The 27,912-nt window shown below is 39.2% G+C and overlaps 2 protein-coding genes across 3 annotated transcripts in view; both read left to right on the top strand.

Moving 5' to 3' along the window:
- The window catches only part of SOS2 (SOS Ras/Rho guanine nucleotide exchange factor 2), a 212,030-nt gene that overhangs the window by 157,587 nt on the left and 26,531 nt on the right, over positions 1-27,912 (top strand). The gene's annotated exons all lie outside the window — the stretch shown is intronic.
- Positions 493-22,320, top strand: LOC142109073 (cholesterol 24-hydroxylase-like). Of its 2 annotated transcripts, XM_075193097.1 has the most exons (15): positions 493-1,519; positions 1,838-1,915; positions 5,494-5,575; positions 6,973-7,043; positions 8,763-8,849; positions 9,210-9,348; positions 10,828-10,938; positions 12,273-12,429; positions 13,955-14,017; positions 15,071-15,143; positions 15,871-15,955; positions 20,397-20,507; positions 20,922-21,010; positions 21,235-21,301; positions 22,084-22,320. In XM_075193097.1, the coding sequence occupies exons 1-15, from the start codon at positions 1,383-1,385 to the stop codon at positions 22,234-22,236; spliced, it is 1,503 nt and encodes a 500-aa protein (XP_075049198.1). In that variant the 5' UTR covers positions 493-1,382; the 3' UTR covers positions 22,237-22,320. The 2 variants fall into 2 exon arrangements, with proteins under 2 accessions (XP_075049198.1, XP_075049199.1); XM_075193098.1 differs by lacking the exons at positions 493-1,519; positions 5,494-5,575 and having other exon boundaries at positions 1,849-1,915.

Here is a 27,912-nt window from a genome sequence, read left to right as displayed (position 1 = left end):
TCTTATTGCAATTCTCAATAATATTAATATCAGTGAAACACAGATTTAAATAGATTAAAAATCCTTAACCCACAAGGAATCCTGTGGTTATCAGTCTGTTTCTGCACAGTAAGTTTATCCCACCAATGTCTAGTTTCAGTTTTCAATAGTTTATCAGCTTTGTTAAAACATTTTATAAGATCAAAATTGTCTTCTGATGGAACTTCTAAATTTGACACATAGTACTTGTAAATAATAATAAAAAAAATCAGTCATATTTTACAAAATAGATATATCCAGCTATCACAAACTAAAAAAAAAATAAAAAAATAGTGGCTCTAAGAAATATATGTACTATATATATTTAATAGTGAATTGGCTGCTGCTTAGGTGATACTGCAATTCCTGCAAGAGCATTGCCTATATCCCTAAAACAAATATAAACCAAATTAATTCCATATACAAGTACAACAATTAAAAATATTAAATAAAAAGAAAAAGGGAGCGTTAAAAAGAAAATTACGAAAACAAATTGATTTATTATGCAAAATAAGCACACAATAAATGATTAAAGTCAGGAAACTGACTGAGGAAAGTTAGAGTTATAGAGAGCGTCCTCCACTCTATTGCAGATTAAACATTAACTGAAGAGTAATATGTCTTTATTGAGTGCCTGGAAAGAAGATGACATCATGATTATCTTGTGGTAAGTGGTGTTTTGCTGCAATAAGTCCACTGACACTCCCCATTCCTCAACTATTCTCCTGGAACTATTGGATTGTCAACCGTCATGTCATTCACATCTTCCTATCTTCATCCTCTATACTTATACCGGCTGTGCAGGATTGCCAACGTTTACATTTTCTTATGGACAAAGTTAAAAACATTTACTGACTTCTAGCGTTTCTATTGCTACATTATTACGCTGCTATATCAAACATTTCTCACAAATGAAAATAGAAGCAGAATGTAAAGGAAACGAGGCCTATTGGATTATAAATAATGAGTTTAAACAAAATTCCCAAATCATTTATGTTAAGTTTAAGTGTATTGCATTATGAGGAGGGTATGAGCCTTTCAATGACATTGGTTGTGTTATTGACACTTAATTTTTATTGCCAGTGGATTTGCTGACATTTAGCAATCCTGGTTGCAACACATTGACCGCATTCTGTACAGACACGCACTGTTGTTTAGTGCTGTGCACTTCACTGAACCCTTGTCAGACAGGGCCCCAGTCAGGAAGAAGCTGAGCAAATACCTCTGTATACTGACTGCAGAGAGACCGCCCCAATGCTGCTCTCAGTCTCTCTTCAGGAATTCACTTTACATTACACAAGCGTCACCCTGAACACACGGACATCTACAGTCTTCCTGCAAGTGATACAGTCCCTGCGGTGACCATGGCTCTGTGGGGTCTTATTTACTGGGCCTTTCTGCTGCTCCTGGCTCTGGCTGTGATCTGTGTCCTCCTGTATTGTGGATACATCCACTACATCCACATGAAGTATGACCACATCCCTGCACCCCCCAGAGACAGGTAATAGCCGGTCAGCATTGGTAGGGTGAGCACAGCTGGGGAAGGTGACAATAACTGTGATATATCACAGTATCAGTGACCATGTAATTATCTCTAGACACTGTCTAATGTAACAACGGTTTATGTGTCACTATTACATATATGTAAATGAGCAGATACAAGTAATGAAACACATAGTAGCAATGATAATAATTCTAATATGAGAGAAATAAGCACTTAATCTGTGAACTGTTCTTACGTCGCCCTCAGAGTTACAGACGTAAGTGGTGTGCGCCTGTATGTTTCATATATGAAGAGAACTTTTTTTTTCAATTTCAGCTTTTTTTTTGGACATTCTCCTACAATACTGAAGGTAATGAAGAGCAATGAACTTGTTTACGACCTGTTTTTGGATTGGTGAGTAAAGAGATCTCTCTTTCAAAACAGTAGATTAAATATATAACACGCACACAACAAAAAATGCCGTGTATTTGCACCGATGCGCTTAGATGGCTCATCCAGCGCACATTAGGGTACACGCCCACTGTCCGCTCTCAGGAGACACTTACACAATCTAGTAGTCCAACCTTCTACCACCTTAGAACCATCCCTTTCATTTTGTTGTATTTTTCTCCTACAATATTGCTTGGTTTACATTCATTTGTGGATTAAATTACGCATGAGAGTCAGGGAACATGCAAACTGCCTTTATGTGGTGTTTTTGTGTGTTTGTAGCTTTGTGTTAACTAGATATAATGTGCCTAGAAATGCACTTTATTGCTAATCTCCACAATTCCATAGCGGGTGCAAAAATCAAGTTGCTTTGTGGAATGGAAATGTCTTTGCACCTCTCTGAACAGCAAAGCAGACCCCTAAATATGTGCTCTCTACACTCCTTTAACTTATTTCGATAATCTTACTCTGAGAAAAGAAATCTTGTTCCTGCACTGTTGCTAAAAAAAACCGAACTCCGCAACTCCTATTTACCAGTGCAGCTTTTTGCTCCCCCACAAATCGTTTCCTGCAAACCCTGCAGATTGTTGGATATCTGACAGCTACCAGTTAAGAAATAGTGCTCACGATTTTTTGTCAATAAGTGAATAACTTTTTCAATGTATTTTCAATGGCTTTTTTTGGTCAAGAAATCACAGGTAAAATAAAAAATACAAATATTACAATTAATGAAGTCTTATTTAGTCTTAAATTAATAAGGATTTAACAACAGATATATGACCTTTTCCAAGACTCTAAACCTTATACTTATTAGTTTGATTTTTAAGCTATTGAACATAGATTATAGTCTAGTTTATCTCAGGATGTTTATCAGGGCCTTTTTCTCATCAGAAATTACTTTCCACACCTAGGTGTTTACACATAACTTGTGAATACAACAAAAGGCTGTGTTTATACTAAATATATATACAAATCTAATTACTTATTATTGATTAGTTTCACAAGTAATATATGATATTAATTAATATGCAAAGTAGGTAGTGACTGAAAGGATTATTTTTCAATATAGGAATCTTACTTATTAAAGACAAATTTATCTTCATAGTAAAATACAATGAACTGACGATTAAAGGTACAATCATATTAATTTATTAAAAATTACATTCAACAACGTACATCAAATGCGATGACAAAGGCGATTATAATTAATCTCAAACAGGTTTGACCCAGCACTAATTGTGGTCGAAGCTTTGAAAAGAGATTTTCGAACACTTGTGTACATTCTATGAATGAACTAGTTTGAGAGCTGTTTTCAAATGATTTGAGCTTCTCTATTTAAATGTGCTTTGCACTGGGGGTTCTTTAACGTTTTCAGCAACTGCATGTTTACTAGATGTGCATAGAAATCTTGCAGCTGCACTTGACTGTGTGAACTTAGTGAATGATTCACATGAAATTATTAACCCTGAACCAGATGTTTATTGTACGTAATTCCTCTTAACTATTTATTATTTTCTCTCCACTCTTTAACTTTTTAGGTGCACAAAATAAACAAATCTGTTGCATGTGAGCCAATAACTAGCGACATGGCATTTGTGATCTGCCTGTGTACAGGTTAAACCTGCTGGAATCTTGGTTGAATCTTTCAAACTTGCAGCTTTTAAACCACCGCACACTTGTCAAATATCAATCAGAGGTTCAGGGCAGTCTGGTTGCTGTATATTATAGCCAGGACTGCCCATAAGCGCTATGGTCCTCCTGACAAATTTTGATCCTGGGCCCAACTGTCCTTGAGATATGAGTTTGAAAAATGTTCTATTGCAATGTCTGATTAATAAAAATCAAATTTAGTCCCCCATAGCGATACTGACGGTGGGTTATAGAGGGTCCAGACAGGAGTTTGGCACTTTAAATTTTCTTCAGTGAGTCTTAAACTCCTCCCCCTTCTATATCCCCTCCCTGCAGGGAGTGCCCAGAGGAGTAGGGAGCTCTTCATCAGGGCTTCCTCTGGCAGCAAAGGATTTTACGTTAGAGTTGGATCCCAGTGATGGGCTGAAGGATGGACCCTTTGTGTGCCTCCTCCTGCTCCCGCTCTCTATGAAGGACTGCCTCTGGGGAGGTGTCAGCCACTACCACCACAGGTGCTGATGACCCTGAGATTCCACACCGCTGCCACAATGCCGCACCGTGCACCGGAGGTGTGGCTTCAGGCAAGTGACCTCTCCTCTAATGATTGGAAGCCCACAGAGGGGAGCCCACAGATACAGTCAGCCCCTAACAACAGTATTAGGAAGGCGGATCAGGTGTGGGCTAATGTATACAGCAGCCCCTCACTAGGCACAGTCTGGCCAAAAGGGGTCTGTCCTCTGGTCGGTGGCCATGTTTAGTGCTGTGTCCTTAGGAGGCGTGCAAAACCCCAGACAGCCTGGCGCACCCTACTTTGCAAACCTGTCAGACACAGGCACTTAGAGCTCCTCCTCTATAGGGAAGTATTAGAATGCAGAGGTTTCTGTGTGGGTTGTACCTGCTCACTGGCTGAGGTTTTGTCTGTCTATGTAGGATTCACTTTTCTTTGTGCTTGTGAATGGCAGCTGTCCTTTGTATCTCCTCTTTATGTACCTCCCAAAATTGGATGTTCAAATCGGAACAGTGCCCAAAAAGGGGGCACGGCCGTGTAATCATGTTCACAACACAGGCGGGTCTTAACCTGAGGGTGTTCCTAGAACTTTAATAGAACCCCCTCCCCTCTCCACAAATGACCTTTTCATTGCTATCGGCAGAGCAGCAGGGCATACCTTCCAATATTATGAATGGGACATACCTTCAAATATTCTGGCCCAGACGGAACAATACTGTCCCTATCAGGACATTGGGACAGAGCACTCCAATAGGGACTGTACCTCTAGATCCGACTCTGGAACTACCTCCTTTACCAGACATATCAGATATAGACATACCTCGCTATGGTTCCTAGGCAGGACTGTTGCGAGGTATGTCTATATCTGATATGTCTGATAAAGGGAGTAGTTCCAAAATCGAATCTAGAGGAGAGGAGTCTGTTCCATTATATTCTTATTAAGTGTTAAAAATAGAAGTCAAAATGGCCTCAGGGTTTATAAGTCCAAAGCCCAGGCCTCCTCCTCCTGTGCGATTCTGGCACTTACACCATCCTGCTCCTGTGGAGGTGGGACGGGGGAGGGAAGGGGAGTTCTAAAGTAGGTCAAGTAACATAAAGCCATTTTTACGCAAATATAGACCTGCAGAAACACACATTTACCTCAGTTAGGAGGTGAATCATTTTCACTTGTTACAGGTCAGGGCAAATACACACTGATGATGATGGCGTAAACCAGACGCATATGCTGGCGATGTGGAGGAGGACGCATCTCGAGATGTGTGCTGCTCTGCAAATGAGTGAAAAATGCTATTTTTGCTTGCGCTCTTTTAAAAAGTAATTTACACTTATTTTTACGACCAATTTTGCATTAGCACCATGGTCTCTATCTTTTACCCCTAAATAGTGTTTTTTGGTTTTTTTTCAGGGTTCTGAAATACGGTCCAGTCGTACGGATGAATGTTTTACACAAAGTAACAATTTTAGTTGTCAGCCCAGATACAGTAAAGGTAGGAACCTCAAATTAATATATAGGAATACTGATCCTCTTTCTATGGTCTGTCTGTGTGGGTCATTATTGGCCTTATGAATCAATGTGAAGCCTGACTTTTATTAATCCTGTTGTCCCCTGTTGCATTGGGTGGGGAGGGCAGAGGAGATAGAAGGATATAACTAAATCATTGGAGCCTTAGTTCAGACTGTGCATTTGGGCCACATAATGGTATGAATGGTGGCAGAGGCAATAGTAAATAGAAAATGAGAACCCAGAGCACTATAATAGGCACTAGATACTGCTGGGAAGCAGAGTACATTTCTAAAAAAAAAACAAAAGGGTAGATTTATTAGCCTGCATTTTGTTATATATATATATATATATATATATATATATATATATATATATATATATATATATATATAATTACAGAGCTTGTATCTTATTATGATAGTCGTGAAGTCCCTTAGTTTCAGCACTTATATTTAAAACATACTTATCTATTGCATTGATACTGTAGTATGGGTGTTTACCTCTACGGGAAGGAAACCTACTGCCAAAAATAGTTGTCATGTGACAAAAACAGACAATTTCCTGGTGATACGTGTGATGAAACCACTTTTGACTGGAATATAAGGAATTGTTGATTGTGTAATGCTTTGAAAGCCTCTGACAAACTTATGGTTTAATAGAAGTTGTTCATTTATAGGTAAAATGGCTGGGAGGGGGCATAATCTTTGTGTTATGCTGTGGTCACAAGGATGCTCTCTGTATTGAGTGGTGGTCACAAGGATGCCCTCTGTATTGAGTGGCGGTCACAAGGATGCCCTCTGTATTGAGTGGTGGTCACAAGGATGCCCTCTGAAATGCAAGGGGTGCAAATTAGATTATTATTAAGGATAATACTGGCTGCTTTTTCATGGAGCAAACAAATACTTGATAGCTTATTTGTACAGTGAAATTTAACGTTGATCTAGGACATGCTCTACCCCAAATCTGAATCTGCCATCACATTTTAAATGTACCTCCCCCTCCAATGCAACATGGTTTTTTCTTACTTACTTTTGTTTAACTTTCCTTGATAACCTGCATTTTGTTCCATATATATATTTATATATATATATATATATATATATATATATATCACTTTAAAGCTAGGCACTGTGCTTCAGTGAAATGGATTTCACTGGATAAATACTTTGAGAGACAACTGGTTGCTAACGAGTTAAGTAGACCATTACACTAAATGCTACTGAAGCAAATTATCTAGACAAATCAATCACAATAAACTTTTAGTGCAATTATACAACACTTATCTCACAAAATCAGTACAGATGTAACAAGGATTAATCCATGTATTACTACAATTATTTGAAGATATATGCTCAGTAATATATTAATACTTGATTATAGGAATTTCTGATGTCTCCAAAATACAACAAGGATTGGGTTTATGATCGTCTCTCCAATATATTCGGAGTCAGGTAGGTACCACAGAGTTTCTTGACAATTCTAAGTGTGTGAGGAGGAGAGGCAATTGGAGAAGGAACCACCTCCAGAGTAGTGGTAACTGCTCTAGTAAGACCCTGATGGTCAGCCCGGACTGTACAGGAAGTAAACAATGCCCATCTGAAGAAGTAGGGCCAGAGTGAAATAGACTAACCCCTAGGTTCCCAAACTGTGCGCCGCGGCGCTGTCACAGGGGTGCCGTGGCGCTGTCACAGGGGTGCCGTGGACAGGAAGAAGAAGAGGAAGGAAAAAGAAAAAAAACTACTTACCAATCCGGCGGCGCCCGGGACCCAGCATCCTCCTCCTTCCTCGCTTCTCACTGAATGCCGGGCGTGACATCACGCCTGGCATTCAGTGAGAAGCGAGGAAGAAGGAGGATGCTGGGTCCCGGGCGCCGCCGGATTGGTATGTAGTTTTTTTTTTCTCTCCAGGCCGGGATACAGAGGGGGCACAGCGAGGGGCAGAGGCCCCAACCAATTGATTTTGTAATCAATGCAGCCTGCAAAACACCTTATATTTGCACCATGCCTAGATAGTCCAACCAGCACGCTTCCTGGTCCATGCCTACCCTCAGAGGCGAATTAAGACCACATGGGACCCTGGCTGGCAGGGTAGCTGTTTTAGGCCCCCTTCTCCAATATCCTGTTAATGTGCTACTCGTCCATTCATCTGCACATTATCATTGTAATAATTCATTTTAGTCTCATATACAAACATTAACCTTGTTATTCTCCCTGTGCACTTAAAAACGGTCACAGAGAACCTAAAACAAGATGACTATATATAAGCAAGGTGCCAAGGTTATGCCGGCAGTGCCCATATTATTATATAAACTTACAAGGCCCATATCTTAAATGCCCTAATTTGACCATCTATAAAGTTGGGAAGTCAGCATGTACGCAAATTTTTTTTTTTACTTTTACAGGATTCCAAGGGTGAAACTACAGGGGGTGAATGGGTGCAGTTGCTATGCTCCCCTCTGAGGCCCCCAACTCCCCCCAGGGCTCTTGGCTCTGCTATCAATAGAGCAGAGGAGAGGCTTGTTTTGATCCGGCGGATGTGCCGCTCCGCGCGTGTCCTGCTCTTTTTTATGGGCCCTGGGAGGAAAGAAAGGCACTGCCGCCCCCTAACCAAACCTTTGCTTTGAGCCCAGTGATGCATTGTTCTATACCTGATGTAATCATGTTTAGGAACCTTCTAAATTTGTCTTCAAGGAGCAAAAAAAAAAAATTGCCTTCCCAAATAACCACCCGGGTACAACTGTTCACTTTTTCCCCACATAGCATGAAAATGAGGCAGTAGAGCATTGGTAAATAATCAGACCTGAGTATTTTTTATTGAAATATACCGTAATTAAAAAAAATATACATAAATAAATTCTTTTCCCTTGGATTTATGTGTATTATTTTTGCATACAACTAAATAAGTATTTCTGTTCTGACCTAAATACTTATTACGTCTTTTTGACTACTTATAAAACGGGACTGCTTGGTAATTATTTTGGAGGGGTGCCTCGAAAAAATTATGGAGACTCTAAGGGTGCCGCGAACTGCAAAAGTTTGGGAACCACTGGACTAACCAGTAAGATTGCAGTAATAACTCAGGATTAATGCAAATTATATATATATATATATATATATATATATATATATATATATATGTATTATACATGACTATTTAACATCATACTTCAGGTTCATGGGAAAAGGCCTGTTAACGGATCGAGATTATGATCATTGGCACAAACAGAGGAGGATTATGGACCCAGCGTTCAGTAGAACGTAAGTTCTGGCATTTTAAGGATTAATGATGTAATTTATTCCTATATGTGAATGACTGCCAGTAACCAGACCATTATAGTACATCTGTGGTATAAAGCAGAATCTCCACTGGCTCTTTTAGTTTATAGAAACCCTTAATTCAAGTTATACTTACCAATATATATAGTCATTAAATCATTATAATTTCCATACTGCCGCTATATTCATTGTTCTGTGCTAACATAAAAATTATTGTAAGTAAAATTATTCTTCTCCACATATAGTGACCATCACATACAGAATATCCACATCTTGTCCGCTGTGTTGTGACATATAGGAGTCTGGATATTTTTCTACTACCCTGACTGTATTATTTTCCAGCTACCTGATTGACTTAATGGGGCCTTTTAATGACAATGCGGAGAAGTTGGTGGAAACGCTGACGGAAAGGGCTGATGGGAAACGTCACGTTGGAATGCACGACATGTTGAGTAGAGTCACGCTGGATGTAATATCAAAGGTCATTTTCATAATTAGATTCAATTCTTAATTAATTAGTGATTTAGTGATCAGTATTTGGTGCAAGCAGAGACACCAGGTATTGGAAGGGTTGAGACATTTCTTTGCTATACCTGTACATTTCATTAGCACAGTACTATTAACATACATTGCGATCTATCAGATCTGTAAGAAGTAATTGCACAGATCCAACCAGATTGTAATGATTCTGTTATGAGCCACGGCGGTGCCTCAAGCCGCTACGACTCACTGTTTTCTATCAGGATGCGTCTCGGCCGTTTCCATGAAGACCAGGACGTTGCTTCCTCTATGTCCCGGCCGTCACCCAGGCAATGGGCGGGACGCTCTTTCTCTTAGCGCCGTGTCCCTGCTTGAAAGGGCAGCCGGGCTCCTGTGCAGGTATTTCAATTATTAACAACGTTCTGAGGCTGATTTTCTCATGTGTGCCCCTCTTCTCATCGGTTCCCTATGTATATAAGGCAGGGAGGACTTAGCTTCCCTGCCGGTTATAGCTTTCATTCCCTGTGGATTGCTGACCTGCTTGTTTATTGTCTGGTGGCTCCTGACCTTGGCTTGTTCTGGACTCTGATTGTATGCTGATTGCCCTGACCTTGGCTTGTTCTGGACTCTGATTGTATGCTGATTGCCCTGACTTCTGGCTTGTTTTTTCGATATCGGATCATTCCACATCAAATCAACACAGGGTTTCAAACTGACCGTTTCAGATTGTAATGAAATTTAGTATAATAAATGCTGTCATGGGTGTAAAGAAAACCCCCAAACCTTAGGCTGATATGTGTGCTGGTTTTGAAGTTACACGCCATTAAAGTTGCACTTTTTTATCAAAAAATTTCCTTTTAACATTTTATTTTAAATTGCATTTGTAGCTCACCTGATTGAGAGAGTTGAGCAATGTCTCATTTTAAACCTCTCTTTATGGGCTTTCATATGATATATAGCACAGCAGTATGCTCCACTTGTAATATTACTGTGGGCAGCACGGTGGCTTAGTGGTTAGCACTTCTGACCCACAGTACTGGGGTCATGAGTTTGATTCCCCACCATGGCCCTATCTGTGTGGAGTTTGTATGTTCTCCCTGTGTTTGCATGGGTTTCCTCCCGTTCTCCGGTTTCCTCCCACACTCCAAAAACATAATAGTAGGTTAATTGGCTGCTAACAAATTGCCCTTATTCTCTCTCGGTCTGTGTGTGTGTTAGGAAATTTAGACTGTAAGCCCCAATGGGGCAGGGACTGATGTGAATGAGTTCTCTGTAGCGCAGCGGAATTGGTGACACTATATAAATAAATAGATGATGATACTGTACTGTTCATATACTGTTACAATCTTTGTGAATTGTTGTAATCATTATACATTATCCATAATGCATTTTATTGTTAATATTGGTGGGACATATTTCTTTAATAAAGGTAACCTAAGTTTGTATCATTATCAGACAAGTATAATCTATGTTTTACTAGGTAGCGTTTGGGATGGAGATGAATTCTCTGGAGGACGATCAGACACCGTTTCCCAAAGCCATATCACAGGCTATGAGGGCTTTGGTAGAGATGAGAAATCCTTTAATCAGGGTGAGAACGTTATCTTTTTTTCCCCATCATTTTTTGCCACGTGGAATCCAAAACTGATCTTTTTCACGAATGATACACAATAGATACTTTAATATAACATTTCTACATGTTGTATTTCTGCACGTTGTCTAAAAAGTTGTATCTAAAACATTCACAGATATATATGTAAAAGTGTCAGGAGCTTATCAGAACTTCAGATATTTAGGATACATCTGTGATATTGGGGAGTTTTTTTCCTGTCTGAACCCTGTGAAGACACTGGGGGTAAATGTATCAAGCTGATAGTTTTCCAGCGGGTTTGAAAAGTGGAGATGTTGCCAATAGCAACCAATCAGATTCTAACTATCATTTTGTAAATAAATGATAGCTAAAATCTGATTGGTTTTTCAAACCCGCTGGAAAACTCTCAGCTTGATACATTTACCCCTGGGCCTCATTTAGAGTTGGACACAAAGTCCGTTTTAGGCGCATCCTGCACATTTCCACTGATGGGGCATGCGCAGTAAGCAACAGTTCCCTGCAGTTCCGTCTGCTTTTCAGACGCAAGTGTACACTGCGACAGCTTGCGTCTCAGTACGAGGGGAAGGGTGGAACACGGAGATATGTAGACGTGACCATGGATAATTCAGATACTATGGGCGTCTACCCACAACAACTACCCTAGTTGGATCAAGATGCAGGCGGAACACACGTCAAAACAAGACTGAAAAGGTGCGGCAGGAATTAGGTGGAGCAAGTAGTTAGCTAGCTGCAGGAACTGGTCGCAGCTTGGTAGGTTATTACGAGTGGGACACAACTGGGGTTACATGCCACTCGTAATACCCTACCAAGCTGCGGCACACTCCCACTCCTGCTCATTCATGTACGTCTTAGACGCACATTGCGTCCGATTCTAAATGAGGCACACTGTATTCTACCTTGAGCAGTTTGCACAATTATCTTTACTAGCTACGTAATCCAGAATAGTGGCATGGTCGTATTCATTATACGTAACAAAATATACAATACCTCATTTGGGTTTGCTATTCTATGTGGAGTAATCAGATGTAGCCAGATCTCTAGTTTTTAAGATGATTCAGTTCAACTGCATCAGAAAGCTTGGAGTATGCAAATGCATGATTAGACTCTGAGAAGGAAGATTACGGAGCAGTCAATACCCATTGTGCTCTGGGCAGGAGTAAAACTGGCAGCGTGCAGCAGAGAACATGGCAGCGTGCAGCAGCTCTGGATAGGTGGAGGGACCACCTAGAAAAATAATTTTCATAAGTAGTAATGCAGCTTTAAAATAAAACAACATTCTTATTCCTAATATATTCCTATACCTCCCTGACTAGTTCTCGTGGGAAAAACAAGGCTTTATAAAAGAGGTACAGAAAAGTATCATGTTGCTCAGGAAAACGGGGAGAGAGTGCATTGCAAAACGGCAAAAGGAGATTCAGGACGGAGCGGAGATTCCAGTGGATATACTCACACAGATTCTAAAAGGGGCAGGTATGCTTCCTTCCAGTTAGGAATTGTAACTCTTTGCTAACATTTATCTATAGAAAAAATCTGGCCTCTAAATCATCATCATCATCATCATTTATTTATATATCTCCACTGATTCCGCAGCACTGTACAGATAACTCATTCACATCGGTCCCTGACCCATTGGAGCTTACAGTCTAAATTCCCTAACATACACACACAGACAGAGACTAGGGTCAATTTTGATAGCAGCCAATTAACCTACCAGTATGTTTTTGGAGTGTGGGAGGAAACCGGAGCACCCGGAGGAAACCCACGCAAACACGTGATTTGTGAAATCTTAATAATACATATGGGCCAATATGTTAAGACATCCTGTAGATCCATTTTATCATAGTTCAGCTTTAGATTGTAGAGTTTCAATCACTGAATGTTTGACAATTGAGAACTACTGATTGTATAAGTCTAGCTTAAACATGTCCACACAGCTTTCAATCTGATGGCTAAATACAGTACTTGTTTATCGAATTGTTCAAAAAATCACATGGGCGACAATTGATCAACTACAATCAAATGTAGGTGGGCAATTAATTGAAAATCGAATTGTTCATAGAATAATATTAATTTTCACTCAAAAGGAACTCATTGAAGGGTGTATTGCAATTGTGTAAATAAAGTCCAACAGCTCTCCTACAAAATACATGCATTGTATGTCTTTCTACTCTTTTAACTCATAAAAACAGAGAACAGAGTTAATTGCTGTAGTGCACTGGCAGCCAGTAACTTTATGTAGCATATCATCATCAACATTTATTTATATAGCGCCAGCAAATTCCGTAGCGCTTTCCAATGGGGAACAAACATTAATAAGACAATACTGGGTAATACATACAGGCAGAGAGGTAAGAGAACCCTGCTCGCAAGCGTACAATCTATGGGACAATTGAGTAAGTAGTCTCCTGGACAAAACCATTTTACAATGCAAGGGGTGCAAATTAGTTTTCTGTTTTGCACATAAGTTAAATACTGTCTCTGTTTTCATGTAGCACACAAATACTTAATAGCTTATTTGTACACTGAAATTTAAAGTTGATATTTGTGTGCAAAGAGACATTAATTAACTTATGTGCAAAATAGGAAACTAATTTGCACCCCCTGCATTGTAACATAGTTTTGTCCAGGAGATTACTTACTCAATTTTTTGCTTAACTTTCCTTAATGAATCAGGCCCTACTCCAGATATAAATCTGCCATCACATTTTAAATTTACCTCCCCATCCAATGTAACATGGTTTTGCCTTACTTACTTACTTTTGCCTAACGTTTCTTAATGAATCAGGCCCATTGAGGAAAGAATAGGTGATTTTGTTAAACATGCAAACGTACCTTGTCTGCCTCTCTTGTATACAACTATGATTGAACAAATATGCAATTGTTGGATGCAAAAAAATGAAATTGAGGCATTTGTGGTCATATTTTTACACATCTGCTGAATACTAATCTTTTGCAAAATAAACAAATGCTTTATTATCTTATTCTCTCTTCTCAGCTCTGGAGGAAGGTTGTGATATGGAGGATTTACTGGACAACTTTGTTACCTTCTTCATTGCAGGTTTGTAAACCGAACAGTAAAAATAATTTCAAGAAATAAAGAGAATTGTATTGTATAAAAGCTTCAGGAGAAACTATTTACTGTATACTCTGATAATAAGCTTGGACACTACCCTCAAAGGATGAGCTATGAATAATCATTACAACGGCCGAGATGTCCACACTATATGTTGGCGAGGCAGCATATATTACATTTTTAGTACACCTCTTCAACTAGAACTGCCCAAAACACTAACTATCCTTCACTTTGGCAGTAGGTAGTACACATTCCGCTATAGCACAAGAAAAGCTACTGGTAATTAGTCAATTCTCAATTGATTGCACAGAGTCGAGTCCGACACCTTTCAATTATTGTGCTGTCATTGCTTCACGGTCCTTTATCCACCCAACAAGAAGACAACACTGCCTCCCATTACGATTAGGCTTGAACCTCAAACCAGTACAATGCACACCTTACTTGCTGGAGGATCAGAACTGACCTCGGACCATGGTCTAGTTGAGAGCCTAGCGGTAGGGCCTCACTCTTCCCCCCCAGAGGCTCATACTTGATAGTGAGTCATAGACACACCTAAAGGCTAGATTTACTAAACTGCGGGTTTGAAAAAGTGGAGGTGTTGCCTATAGCAACCAATCAGATTCTAGCTGTCATTTATTTAGTACATTCTACAAAATGACAGCTAGAATCTGATCTCCACTTTTCCAAACCCGTACTTTAGTAAATATACCCCCAAGTCTCTGATCTCCTCCTGTCAGTGCTGTAGAAAGCAGTACACAACTATCACTATCCATCATTATACCAGAAAATAAGAGAATCAGAGAAAAATAGAAAATAAAACATATATATGTTTGTGTTTATATTTTAATTCCATTGAAACGGAAGGTGACATACATACTTTACGTGTCACCCAAGGACTTGCAAAGGTTGTGAAAAAAGGCAGACGTCTTGCTTAGCTGGAATATATAAATTATTAGTTGTGTTCTCCAATAGTTATATATCTCTATAATGGGCAAATTACCATATATTAATTCTTATATGAATTGGTCTCCTTTTCAGGACAAGAAACAACAGCCAACCAGTTATCATTTGCAGTAATGGAACTGGCACGTCACCCGGAGATACTAGAAAAGTGAGACAAAGAATTGTAATAGGGTTCATGTTAAAGGTACTGGTTAAAGGGGGGCAATGACCTGTTCTATAAACAGGTAAAACATTAAGATCATTGTAAAAGTAAGTCTGGAAGGGACATTGGCTGAATATATAATATGGACCCTTTAATAGCGTTTACAGTTTTCTGATAAAACAAAGCCCATTTTAGCCTCACTTATATTGTTATGGATTCAGGACAAAAAGGGAACATCGGGACAGTCCCCAGATTATAGGGCACACTTTTTTATTACATTTGTAGGTTGCCTATGAATGAGCTTTCCTGAATAAATTGTGCCATGTCTGTGCAAAAGATGACTATTTGAAAGTATAGGTTGACGTCCAATCTTCGCCACCTCCTTAATATCTCTTTCCAGGTTTGCATTTAAGCAAATAAGATTGGCATTCCTGCACCAAAGGGGCATATCCAGTATTTTGGAGGTTTGTACAATTGTATGTGTGTGCTACATGAAAAAACAGACAGTATTTAACTTATGTGCAAAACGGAATACTAATTTGCACCTCTTGCATTGTAACATGGTTTTGTCCAGGAGACTGAAATAAGAAGTTTTTCAAGTTAAGATCCTTAATGAATCAGGCCCTTAGTTTCTATTTGCAAAACCTCCACAAGTACCTCTAAATTTAGCTTGAAAATTGCATAAGGAGTTGTCTGTTTAAAATAATGAGCAAAAATCGTTATAATCCTTCAGAGTCCGGGCTGAAGTGGATGAAGTTATTGGCGCCAGAAGAGACATTGAGTACGAAGATCTTGGGAAACTGCAATATTTGTCTCAGGTACTTAACAGTCGTGTAATGTTTGTAATATTGATGTCTTTGTAACTAAATGTTATCTTGTACAGATCAAAACTGGAAAATGTTGCATATTCTGATAACAAATAAACAAACAAAATAAAGGAAAAGACAGTGTTATTGTCACTTCCAGAATGAAGACATATTAAATGAGATATATATATATATATATATATAGAGAGAGAGAGAGAGAGAGAGAGAGAGATACTAGCAAAAAAACTGCACTCACATCTTCAGAAGATCATCCTTTGAGGTGATCCACAATAGCTTCCACTTCCATAGTTGCTAGTATATATTCCAGATCAGTGGTCGAAGTGGAAATTTATAAGTGCTGGTGTGGAACTTCCACTTTGAAATGAACGGCTGGGTGCCTCCTAGTCCCCCCGAAGGTTTAAGGATTTTGATAGAGTGAAATTAATTTTAGATGTATTTTTTGTACCCCTTGATTTATAAGATTTCAACTTTTCCTTTTTGTAGAGGCACTCCGGGGTATTTTTATTAAAATAACTTGTTTTTATTGATATGCATTAAAAGATATCAGTACAACTTGCGAAAGTATAAAAACAGTGCTGAGTGAAAAATAAAATGCAGATTTGAACTGCAAAATCGCTGTGTTCTCATGTCATAATACAAAATATAATTGACATAATATTGTTATTTGTATATTAATATTTTAATTATTGTGCTGATTACATAACACCTTATTGGCTCATTAGCTAATAATATTAGGATATATTAATGCCTAATAGCTCAATATCTCTGTGTAGAATGTCAGGCAGTAATAAAACTGAAACAATGTCAATTAGTATTGTATGTCTTATATTATTGACACACATCTATACCACTCCTATAGCTAATGAGTCCACATTAAGGTGTAGTATTGTCAGATAGTTAATTGTGATAATGATCCTATCTAAGATCCTCCAATATCACTGTATCACTGAAGTACAGATAGCGTGATTAGTTAGCATGTAGTACTGCCATCAAACAGCTGACCATTATCTCTTGAGGTCAGCATAATAAGGCTGTATCGATATAGTACAATTCCATTGGTAATGTTATCAGGTAGCTAACCGTAGATGTCTGTGAAAAGTATCTGAGTGACATCTGAGGATCAATGACTAACGTATCTGAGTGACATCTGAGGATCAATGACTAACGTGATACAACTGCTAAGCTGCCTATTCTGGCTAAGTCTGTTTGCAGTAAAACTATCTGGCTAAATAAAGATAGTCTTCTAATCAGCAGGGCATGAGAAACACAGCGAACGCCGACGCGCGTTTCGCATGTGTGCTTTTTCAAGGCTTTTGCCTTGAAAAAGCACACATGCGAAACGCGCGTCGGCGTTCGCTGTGTTTCTCATGCCCTGCTGATTAGAAGACTATCTTTATTTAGCCAGATAGTTTTACTGCAAACAGACTTAGCCAGAATAGGCAGCTTAGCAGTTGTATCACGTTAGTCATTGATCCTCAGATGTCACTCAGATACGTTAGTCATTGATCCTCAGATGTCACTCAGATACTTTTCACAGACATCTACGGTTAGCTACCTGATAACATTACCAATGGAATTGTACTATATCGATACAGCCTTATTATGCTGACCTCAAGAGATAATGGTCAGCTGTTTGATGGCAGTACTACATGCTAACTAATCACGCTATCTGTACTTCAGTGATACAGTGATATTGGAGGATCTTAGATAGGATCATTATCACAATTAACTATCTGACAATACTACACCTTAATGTGGACTCATTAGCTATAGGAGTGGTATAGATGTGTGTCAATAATATAAGACATACAATACTAATTGACATTGTTTCAGTTTTATTACTGCCTGACATTCTACACAGAGATATTGAGCTATTAGGCATTAATATATCCTAATATTATTAGCTAATGAGCCAATAAGGTGTTATGTAATCAGCACAATAATTAAAATATTAATATACAAATAACAATATTATGTCAATTATATTTTGTATTATGACATGAGAACACAGCGATTTTGCAGTTCAAATCTGCATTTTATTTTTCACTCAGCACTGTTTTTATACTTTCGCAAGTTGTACTGATATCTTTTAATGCATATCAATAAAAACAAGTTATTTTAATAAAAATACCCCGGAGTGCCTCTACACATACTCTCTTTTCCTTGGCTCTTATTCTAATAAATAAGTATAAGGGAGCACCCTCCAGTTAGAACATTATAATATATTAATAATAATCTGGAGTAAAAACATTGGGGTTAAGTACCTACTTTACTATTTTTTCATTTAGTGCGGTTACCCTCCTTTCTATTACTCAACTTTTCCTTTTTGTCATCTGTGGTTATAGTTTAGCTTTTTGTACTGTACACTGTTACATCAGCAAGTTGTCTAGTGATCTCTAAATTGTAATCTGCAATATCTTGGATCACAATTGCACCACCTTTATCATATAACCGTTTATTATTTATGAGAACATTTAGAGCCAATCTTTGCTCTCTACTCAGATTGTCAAAACAATGCTTAGACCTATTTTTGGTATTTACTTTATGGTCTACTAATCCTAAGAAAATTTTAATACTTGGACTATTTGATTGAGGATCAAATGTATTTGTTTTCTTCAACTTAGGACCAGGAAGAGGTCTGGTATCCTGGTCACTCATATTTAATGGAAAATAATCAAGTCTTAATTTTCTCCCTATTTTATAGTAATTCACTGCCCACTGAAAGTCATCATATTGTATGGTGGGAAGAAATGTGAGACCTATTGGTGCAATATAAAAACTTCATACAGTTAGTTTATCCTTTGTTTAAATTGTTTAGCTATTATTGCACCAAGAGTCAACTATCACATAGTTGGGTATTATTTTTAGTGTTTATCATATCAGTACCACAATATTTGTTTGTATGAAATGGGTGGATTGGGGGCGTTGACAGCTAAATGTTGGCCAGGCACACTTATGTGCTTAATTTTACATGTACTGTACATTAATTTTTGCTTTGCAGGATGGGAGATTTAAAAGAGTCTTAAGGGTTGAGAGTGTGCATTTACAGGGGAAGGGGGGGTCCATTGTTTGCTGGTGGCCATAAATCTCCCCCCCCCACACACGCATATAAGGGATTCATTAAGGAAAGTAAAGCAAGAAAAATTAGTAAGTTTGAAACTTGGCAAAATCATGTTGCATTGGAGGGGGAGGATTTATAGTTGGGGTAAGGCATGTCCTAGATCAATTTTTAATGTCTGTGTAAAAATAAAGCTATCAAGTATTTGCGTTACTACATGAAAAAACAGCCAGTATTTTCCTTACGTGCAAAATAATAAACTCATTTGCACCCCTTGCATTGTAACATGGTTTTGCCAAGGTTCAAAATTACTCTTTTTTTTGCTTTCCTTTCCTTAATGAATCGGGCCCAAGGAGTTCTTTTTTACTTAGATATGGGGGTAAATGTATCAAGCTGAGAGTTTTCCGGCGGGTTTGAAAAGTGGAGATGTTACCTATAGCAACCAATCAGATTCTTGCTATCATTATGTAGAATGTACTAAAAGAAATGATGGCTAGAATCTGATTGGTTTTTCAAACCCGCCAGGAAAACTCTCAGCTTGATACATTTACCCCATGTTGTCTATGCTACCAAAGGGTGTCTTATGTGCATTCTAGCCCTACTTTACATGGGAAAGAGCATTTCTAGGTTACAGTGCCCCCAATGTAATAAAAAGCACTCCAACACACAAGTGACACATGCATTAAACACATTCCCAATGTCCCCACTATTAATATAAGACATTCATGAAGCGATCCCAAGCTTTCATATTTGCAGAAAATGTTGAGATTATTGCAGTGGATGTTCTAAAGTGGTAGAAGAATGGACATATTTACTGTTTCCACCTTGTGCCACCCATCTTGCAAAACATTGTACAGAATGTTTTTTACAGGGATAAGTTCTAAAACCCAGCATGAACGTGCACTGTGGGTGTACTCTGTTGTGTACACGTTGGATGATTGCACACATTTACAACAATAATGGGGGCAGCACGGTGGCTCAGTGGTTAGCACTTCTGCCTCACAGCACTGGGGTCATAAGTTCAATTTCCGACCATGTCCTTATCTGTGTGGAGTTTGTATGATCTCCCCGTGTTTGCGTGGGTTTCCTCTGGGTGCTCCGGTTTCCTCCCACACTCCAAAAACATACTGGTAGGTTGACTGGCTGCTATCAAAATTTACCCTAGTCTCTCTCTGTCTGTCTCTCTTTGTATCTTAGGGAATTTATACTGTAAGCTCCAATGGGGCAGGGACTGATGTGAATGAGTTCTCTGTACAGCGCTGTAGAATTAGTGTAATAATAATTAAATAAATGGTGATGATGATGATGATATTATTGCACACCCACATACTGTGTGGATCGTAAATGAAGTTGAGTGTGTATCTTTTGTTCTAGGTCTTGAAGGAGACTCTGCGATTATACCCCACAGCTCCGGGTACAACACGGGCACTGGAAAAAGAAATTGTCATAGAGGGAGTGAAGATTTCCCCTAATGTAACAATGGTGGTATGTTCCAAAACGAGATCAGCCACTGACCCTAACAATGTTTTAAAGTGTGTCTGTTGCCTGCACATGACGGAGGTATCCATTGTGTGAGATGGACAATTATGTACAAAACTGCAGCCTATCTGTTCACCAAGGGTACATTCTGATTGGGAATATACAAAGATGTTCCCAATGTTGTGGCTAGTGTACAAAACTGAGACTGATCTTGTGACTAATGTACATTGCTGACAGCAATCAGATGACTTATGTGCTGACCGCTTCCTCTCCAGCGGGACCCCTCACCATGTGGGCGCAGTCACAAATGCTACTGCTGATATTTTGGGAAAGAGGTGTATTACTAAAAGTAAAAATTTTTGTAAAATTCTCATATAACTATGTTAACTAATCTCACGTCTTCAATGGTTCTCTCTGCAGTTTAACTCGTACATCATGGGGAGGATGGAGCAGTTTTATCCAGACCCCCTCGTCTTCAACCCAGACAGATTCCACCCAGATGCCCCAAAGTAATTTTTTGCCTAGGATACCTATTATCCATGTGACTAATTTATTAAAATATCAATTGCTAAAGATCTCTTGATTGGTAATGGGGTTTGAACACCCCAGATATCGGCATAACACTGGTTTCACTGATTTAGATAAAATTGTTGAAAATACTTGTTTATTTGTGCCATGAAGTTGGATATATGGGTGTTATAACTGGGTGTAATAATACATTTCTGTTTCACAGGCCATATTTCACATATTTCCCATTCTCCTTGGGGCCACGTTCTTGTATTGGTCAAGTCTTTGCACAGGTGCGTAGATCTTAGTTTATTGCATAAAAATGTGTGAATTGGATAAAATATTGACAAGTATACTGTATCAATGTACCCATGTAGCAGGGTAAGATGTATGTTACTAAAATATCTATGTTGTAAAAGGATATGATAGAACACACAGTGCATCGCAGCTTGCTGCGTCTGGGGCTGTGCAGCCGCAGATCACGTAATACCTCAATTTCATTGTATTGTGTGAACTTAAAGCCATTAACCCTATCCATTAAATATAATAGTATGATTGATTCATTGGTCATTCGGTAAAACGTCTTGTAGCCAATTCACGGTAGTGAAAGTTACTTTGATATGTGTAATGAAGGCTGAAAGTAAAAATAATCAGTTAACCATGTCACAAGTGTACACAGTGCTGCTCGCTGTTGCCATTCAGAAGAGATCAGCTCGTTATAACAAGTGCAATCCCAATAATTATCATCATCAACACCGCAAATAAACCAATACTATATGGACATGCACAGCCAGTTAGAGTTGTTGCTTATTAATATCAGAAAATTGTTTGGGGAAACATGAGTGTCACTTTCAGGTCACCTGGGTGTTCTGGAATTTCACATAAAAATTACAGGAGTCTTAATTATAACCATCAACTCAGGTTTTCCTGCGACCTGTTCCTTGGCATCAACAATTGTTTAAAATGTACATTTATACTCGGACGCTTTCAGTAGTGTGTAAAACAAGTAAAGAATTACAGGTAGTCTACACCAAACAAAACATAACAAGGGTTTATCTGTTTCCTCTCCGTACAGATGGAGGCAAAGGTGGTGATGGCCAAATTCCTGCAGAGATTTGAGTTTGAGCTGGTGGAAGGACAGAGCTTCAAGATTGTGGACTCAGGGACCCTAAGACCCATGGGTGGGGTGATCTGTAGACTGAGACCCCGAACAAAATCAAAGAAATAGACTTTTATACTATTACTATGTTTAACATCATGGATTTGTATTTTTTTTACAACGATTAAAGGTGCAACCCACTGTTATATCAGAGCCTGTGTACTTAAGAGTCCATCATGCTATCTGTCCTGTTTCTGAAAGCTGACCTTTAATGTTATACAAGAGAGTAGTTCCACTCTGGCACGAGGAATGAGAGGAGTGACTGTACTCTGATGTACTAAGGTTCCAAAGATTGGCGGAGGCTGCTGAAGATAGCAGAATTGATATTACAGATCGATGGACTTCTATAATAAGGACGAATGTCGAAAGTGGAGGTAAATTATGTTCAAAATAACTGGAGACACTTATAAAATATGGGGTTAATTATAAGGACAGTTTACATCCACTCACCTCCACGTTTATTGAATTCCCCCTTAATTTTCTACAGGATGGGTATGAAATGCCTACATTCATAATGTTGACAGTCATAATGTCAGTTACAATGTCCACATGTAATATGTGTACACACTATCGTAATGTCTACAGGGTTGTGATCATTCAAAATGTCGACATAGATAAACAGATGACACAAAATACCCCAGCAATACTTGAACAAAAAAAAAAGGCACCAAATCTAAGAATAAAAATGCCCCCCTCCCCCACCCCAAACAGCTTAACCATCCTAGTGCTGCCAGTCTAGGCTGGTTCTAGCGAAATCGGGGGGGGGACGACAAAAAGTGTGGCAGAGAAATCTGCAGCGTGGGGTCAGCACAGAGCTGGATTCCTTAGGGAGATTGGGGCAGCGAAAAAATAATGCAGCCCCCCCTAGGTTTAACCAGGCCTGAGCTGAAAGCACTAGTTCTCTTCCCACACCCTGGGGTGGTGGGTGTGGGGTAATATTATTTGTTTAATTGTATAAATCCATTTTGTCCCTGGTGCACACCAGGCACCTGCATATCCATGGCTGCTAGGTCATGTTGCACTTGGAGAACCACAAGTAAAAGCATGCCCTGGCATTCAAGGCCTGCTGGGGCCTGTAGTCAAGGAAAAATGTAAGAGCTCTTTTGTGCCGGGAGCGCTTAGGAGCTAATATGACTGAACCCCTAGTAAGAACTTTCTCTCCCCAACATTTCTTGAGTCAGATCTCCGAAAGCTCTTAATCCCTCGGGGGTTTCTCCCATGTCCTATTGAAAAATGTTTCACCACTGAGGTCAATGTTCTTTGTCTATCCCGATCGGTTCTGGCATTTCTAATGCTACCCAACTACTTTAGAATTCTTTTCATAAGGGTCTGGTGGTCATTCCCACATATCCTTTCTGACAAGGGCATGTAAGACAGTATATAGTTCTTGTGGTATTAAATGGAATGTAATCCACTATTTCTTTCTTTGATCTGTATTGTCACAGAATTCTGTTTTGGTAATCATATACCTACAACATTTACACCCTCCACATTGGAATGAGCTTTTTTTCATATATGAATTCCTCAATTTAGTTGTCAGGTGACTGTGAACTAAAATGTCTTTTGAATTTTTGGATCTCCGGCTGCTCATCTGAATACTGTTGCCCAGTGCTTCCTTAAGATCAACATCCAAAGTGGTATATATTTGGTGAACCTTCCATTGGTATCAATAAAAACCCATTAGTTTTCCTACCACCCCAGGTTGGCATATGTGGGGGGCACAAGTAGTCCCCATCACCGTCCCTCTAATCTGGAGGTAGAATTGGTCATAAAATAATGAAAGAATCTTTAAGATGAAAGTCAAGAGTTCAGTGATAAAATAATTCAAGTCTCTATGATTCCTAGCACAAAGAAAATATGTTGTGGCTTCAATTCCTATTTCAATGCTCATGTAGAGAAATTCTACATAGCTTGTTACCAATTTCTGTAAGGCATCTGCTGTATCTCTAGTGTAAAAGGGAAGTGCAGTAACATAATTTCTGAAGCATTTATCAATGAATATGCTTGCTTTCATACCAGATAGGATTGGTCTGCCAGGTGGATTTTTACTGCTCTTATGAATTCTGGGCAGTAAATATAAACTGAAGGTTTTAGGGTTCTTTACCCACAGAAAGTCCCGCTCGGTTTTTAATATGATGCCAGTGTTAAAAGGTTCATCATTAAATTTCTGGTACAGAGATTGAAAATTATTTGTGGGATTAAAGATTGCTTTGTATATAACAGCCTTCATCATTCAATTGTCTCATTGCTTCCTTTAGATACATGTTATATATATATATATATATATATATATATATATATATATATATATATATATTGTAACAAAAGGAGGCATTTAGCTGGCAATATACAGAGAAAGCAGGGAAGTAGAGTAAAACATTTGTGCAGTAATGCACCTAGATTGAAGACTTATGTATGAAAAGCAATAGTTTAAATTTGGTTAAACTTACATGATCTGAAATCCTTCCTCTCAGCAAACAGACAGGGTGTGTCTGGTTGTGCAAACAGAGGCAGTGATGGGTGTTTTCTTTTAAAGAGAAGGTGGGTGTGTCATCTGTCCATCAAGCTAAGGCTGGGGGAGGAGCATCTTGTATAAAAGCTTGTTTGTTTCATTTGTTCAGGGAGACCAATGCTGGGTGAGCTGGCTGGTCCTGATAGAGAGCTGGACTATGTATAGCTAGTGTTTAGGGTCTCCATGATTGCTGTACAAGTATACGGTGTCAAACATTTACCATCCTGACAATAAAGCACCATAAAAAGGAAGTTGTTGTTTGCGTGTGCTTCTGCAGTAGCGGGCTCTTGCCACAATAGATAGATAGATAGATAGATATTAGTACTAGATAACTGTGCTGGTGGGTAAGAAATTGTTGTTAAAGGTTTGGCAGCCCCCTTTGCAGTTCAATGTAAAATCAAATTATTTCAGGTTGTAATATAAAACATTGCCACTAGGTGGCAGCACTTTGTTATTGTTATGTATGCATCTTCTGAAGATGTAAAATAAGTTCACTATAGCTGTTTCTAAAAGTTAGAAAAATGGTATCAGCTCTGCTGTTTTTATAACATATGAGTGGATGTAGTAGTGTGTTCGAGTGCTGTAGTGGAAACAGGTGGAAAGCATAACAATTAGTTACCTAGTCTCCTGCTGTGCTGTTCCCTTCCTACAGAGCTGACTGCAGTGCCACTGCTTAGACAAAGTGAGTCCTATTCTGGGGCTGATTGTTAGTTATGGTGAAGTCTGCAACTGTAGGGAAGATAAAGGCTGGGGCTGCAGTAAGCTGACCGTGCTTGGTGTACTGGGCCCCACTTCTCCCAGGTGGGTTCCATGGGGATTGCATTTCTGAAAGTGGAAGTCACCCAGGTAGCTAAGCTCATTCCTATTCAGGCTTAGTTGTTAGTAGGTGCTGCCGGTGTGATGGTATGTTGTGGCTGGGTAGCGCAGGCGGAGAGCGTATAGGGAAGAAGTTGTCCCACGCTGGTTACCAGCCACGTCCCTGGTGGTGAAGTATGCCCTGGGGGGGAGGCATTTTGTGGCTATCAGAGTCATCAGTAATGGTGAGATGTTGTGACAGTTTAAGATCGGACTTCTGTGCCTTTCCACTGCATGTCACAAGGATGTTTTTCTCACCTGCCCGGTGATGGTGGTGATGGTGGATGCCAGTTTGGGATTTGCTGGTCACGTCGGAGTCCCGCAGTTCCCAGGTAGGCCCCGGGAACAAATACATCAAAATGGGCTTTTTTTCTCTAACAATACACAAGTCTGTTTGTGCCCCACATACTCTAGGGGAGAATAACGTGCAACAAGTCACTGTGGGGCTGGTAATGCTTGAATTACAACAATGATTTTAGTTTTTACAGCAAGAACACTGTGACAGTGCGTCTGCTGTTGATGGCTGCCAAACCACCCTGCATCCTGCCTTCTTCTTTAAGAAAAAGCCGACACTGAGGCCAACCTCACAACAGACCTTGGAATCTCCACTCCTGCTTTGGTTTACCTGGATCTGGTGGGATTTATCCTGTATTACAAATTTGCAGACCCTCTCTGCCCTGGTGGTAGTCCTAGAGGAGCTTGGCCTTTTATGCAGAGAAATCAGTCTTCCATGGGCCTGAAAGATCATTTTCTCATAGAAGTTGCAGTTTTGTATCATAATAACCCTTCTGCCTTAATGCTGGTCAAATGTTTCTTCTGCTCTACTTTTTTTAATCTGTAAGGGCACTTACCAAGAGTGTCCCTTTTTCCCCCCTTGATACTCGCTATGATAAGGAAACATTTTCTGTTAGATTTAGTCCAAATTTGAAAATTTTCAGAAACTTGCACTCTATGTAGGTAATGTCCTTATTACGTTGTATGAGCCCATTATCCTCCTCCCTAATGTACTCCAAAAAAAATTGTACTCCTGCAGTGAAGTCTCAACAACACTGGAGTTTTGGACCTGTCCCCCCTCCGAAAGCAAATCCTAAATGTCACTGGCAACCCCTAAAATATCCAAACAAACACAACCGGGCGCTAATGCAACCTATAAGGTGATTACCAGCAGCTTTAAATGGGCTCCAGACCCATAAGGTAGATATACAAAAATAAAAGATAATAAAGCGCTAGGTAAAACACACTATTGTAATTTAATAAAAATATTATGCACAATTATATACACAGTGATTATGGCCATAAACACCCCCACAGGGCATAAAAACATTCAATACATATAAAACAACAAATACACCTTATTCAGGGTATTAGATTGAGGCGCTGGTAGTTAGAGATAGTCTTGACTCATATATATCACCTCAAAATACTTGACATATTGCATAAACGAGATAATGTGTTTCTATAGGTACATTGAGTCACAGAGATGTTGAAATAACAGCCGCTTTACAGTAGGGACGAGACCCTTGTATATTGAATCAGCTGAAATATAACCAATTAAGGTATATCCTGAGATTCTACCCGTATAAACAGCCAAAAAGAAATATTGGTTTCCTGCAAGCAGTTGTCTTCTGGTAATGTATATAGGCGTGATCCACTGTTCTTAAATATGTACACGCACCACTATACTTGCATTTGATAGCTATATTAACGGGTCGATCCACATGGATTCAGATCATATCCACTGCATGGCACATTCCGTCTGTCGTGCAGCTTAAAAAATGTCAATATGTATCCCATATATTTCACATGTAGTGAACACAGTACCTTGCCACAATGTTTATCCGTAGGAAGAGATGTCTTGTGATATATGCTGGATACAATGTATTGCCAGCCCTTGTATTCAGCGTACAGCTGATGATCCCCGTCCTCGTACTCACGGACAAATATGCTGAGTCTTTCTCCAAGCGCTATCAATCATAAAACCCCGGGGTTGTTCTGTGCCAAACGTATAAAGCATGTATTTTCCAAAGCACAAATACAAAACAGAACTGCTTGACGCGTTTCACGGCGCCTGCCGTTTCATCAGAAGCATATATCCCACTGTCCACCTGACTGGAAGTTATGAACAAGTTTACATGGCAAACTATCAACCCTTCTTACAGTTTTTGAAACTTAATCTAGTTAATTTTCTGGATTGGCTGGGTGACAGTGATTAAAATGAATGTCTTATCAAGACTTCTATATTTGTTTCAGACCCTCCCAGTGAAAATCTGAGCTAGGATATTCAATAGTTTACAAAAAAATGACCGTGACATTCATATGGCCAGGTAAAAACCCCAGAGTCCAATTGCACATTGAAAGAGGGATCTCCAACTTTGCTC

This window comes from Mixophyes fleayi, chromosome 12 (genome assembly GCF_038048845.1).
Source record: "Mixophyes fleayi isolate aMixFle1 chromosome 12, aMixFle1.hap1, whole genome shotgun sequence".
NCBI classification, from domain to species: Eukaryota; Metazoa; Chordata; class Amphibia; order Anura; family Limnodynastidae; genus Mixophyes; species Mixophyes fleayi.
The sequence above is the reverse complement of the archived record's forward strand: the minus strand, read 5'-3'. Positions and strand labels throughout refer to the sequence as shown.

Excerpts from the sequence above, each read along its gene's own strand:
- LOC142109073 (XM_075193097.1), top strand. The coding sequence starts at position 1,383 with ATGGCTCTGTGGGGTCTTATTTACTGGGCCTTTCTGCTGCTCCTGGCT. Across the intron at positions 10,939-12,272 it reads TGAGAAATCCTTTAATCAGG|TTCTCGTGGGAAAAACAAGG; the intron begins GTGAGAACGTTA and ends CTCCCTGACTAG. Across the intron at positions 15,956-20,396 it reads AACTGCAATATTTGTCTCAG|GTCTTGAAGGAGACTCTGCG; the intron begins GTACTTAACAGT and ends CTTTTGTTCTAG.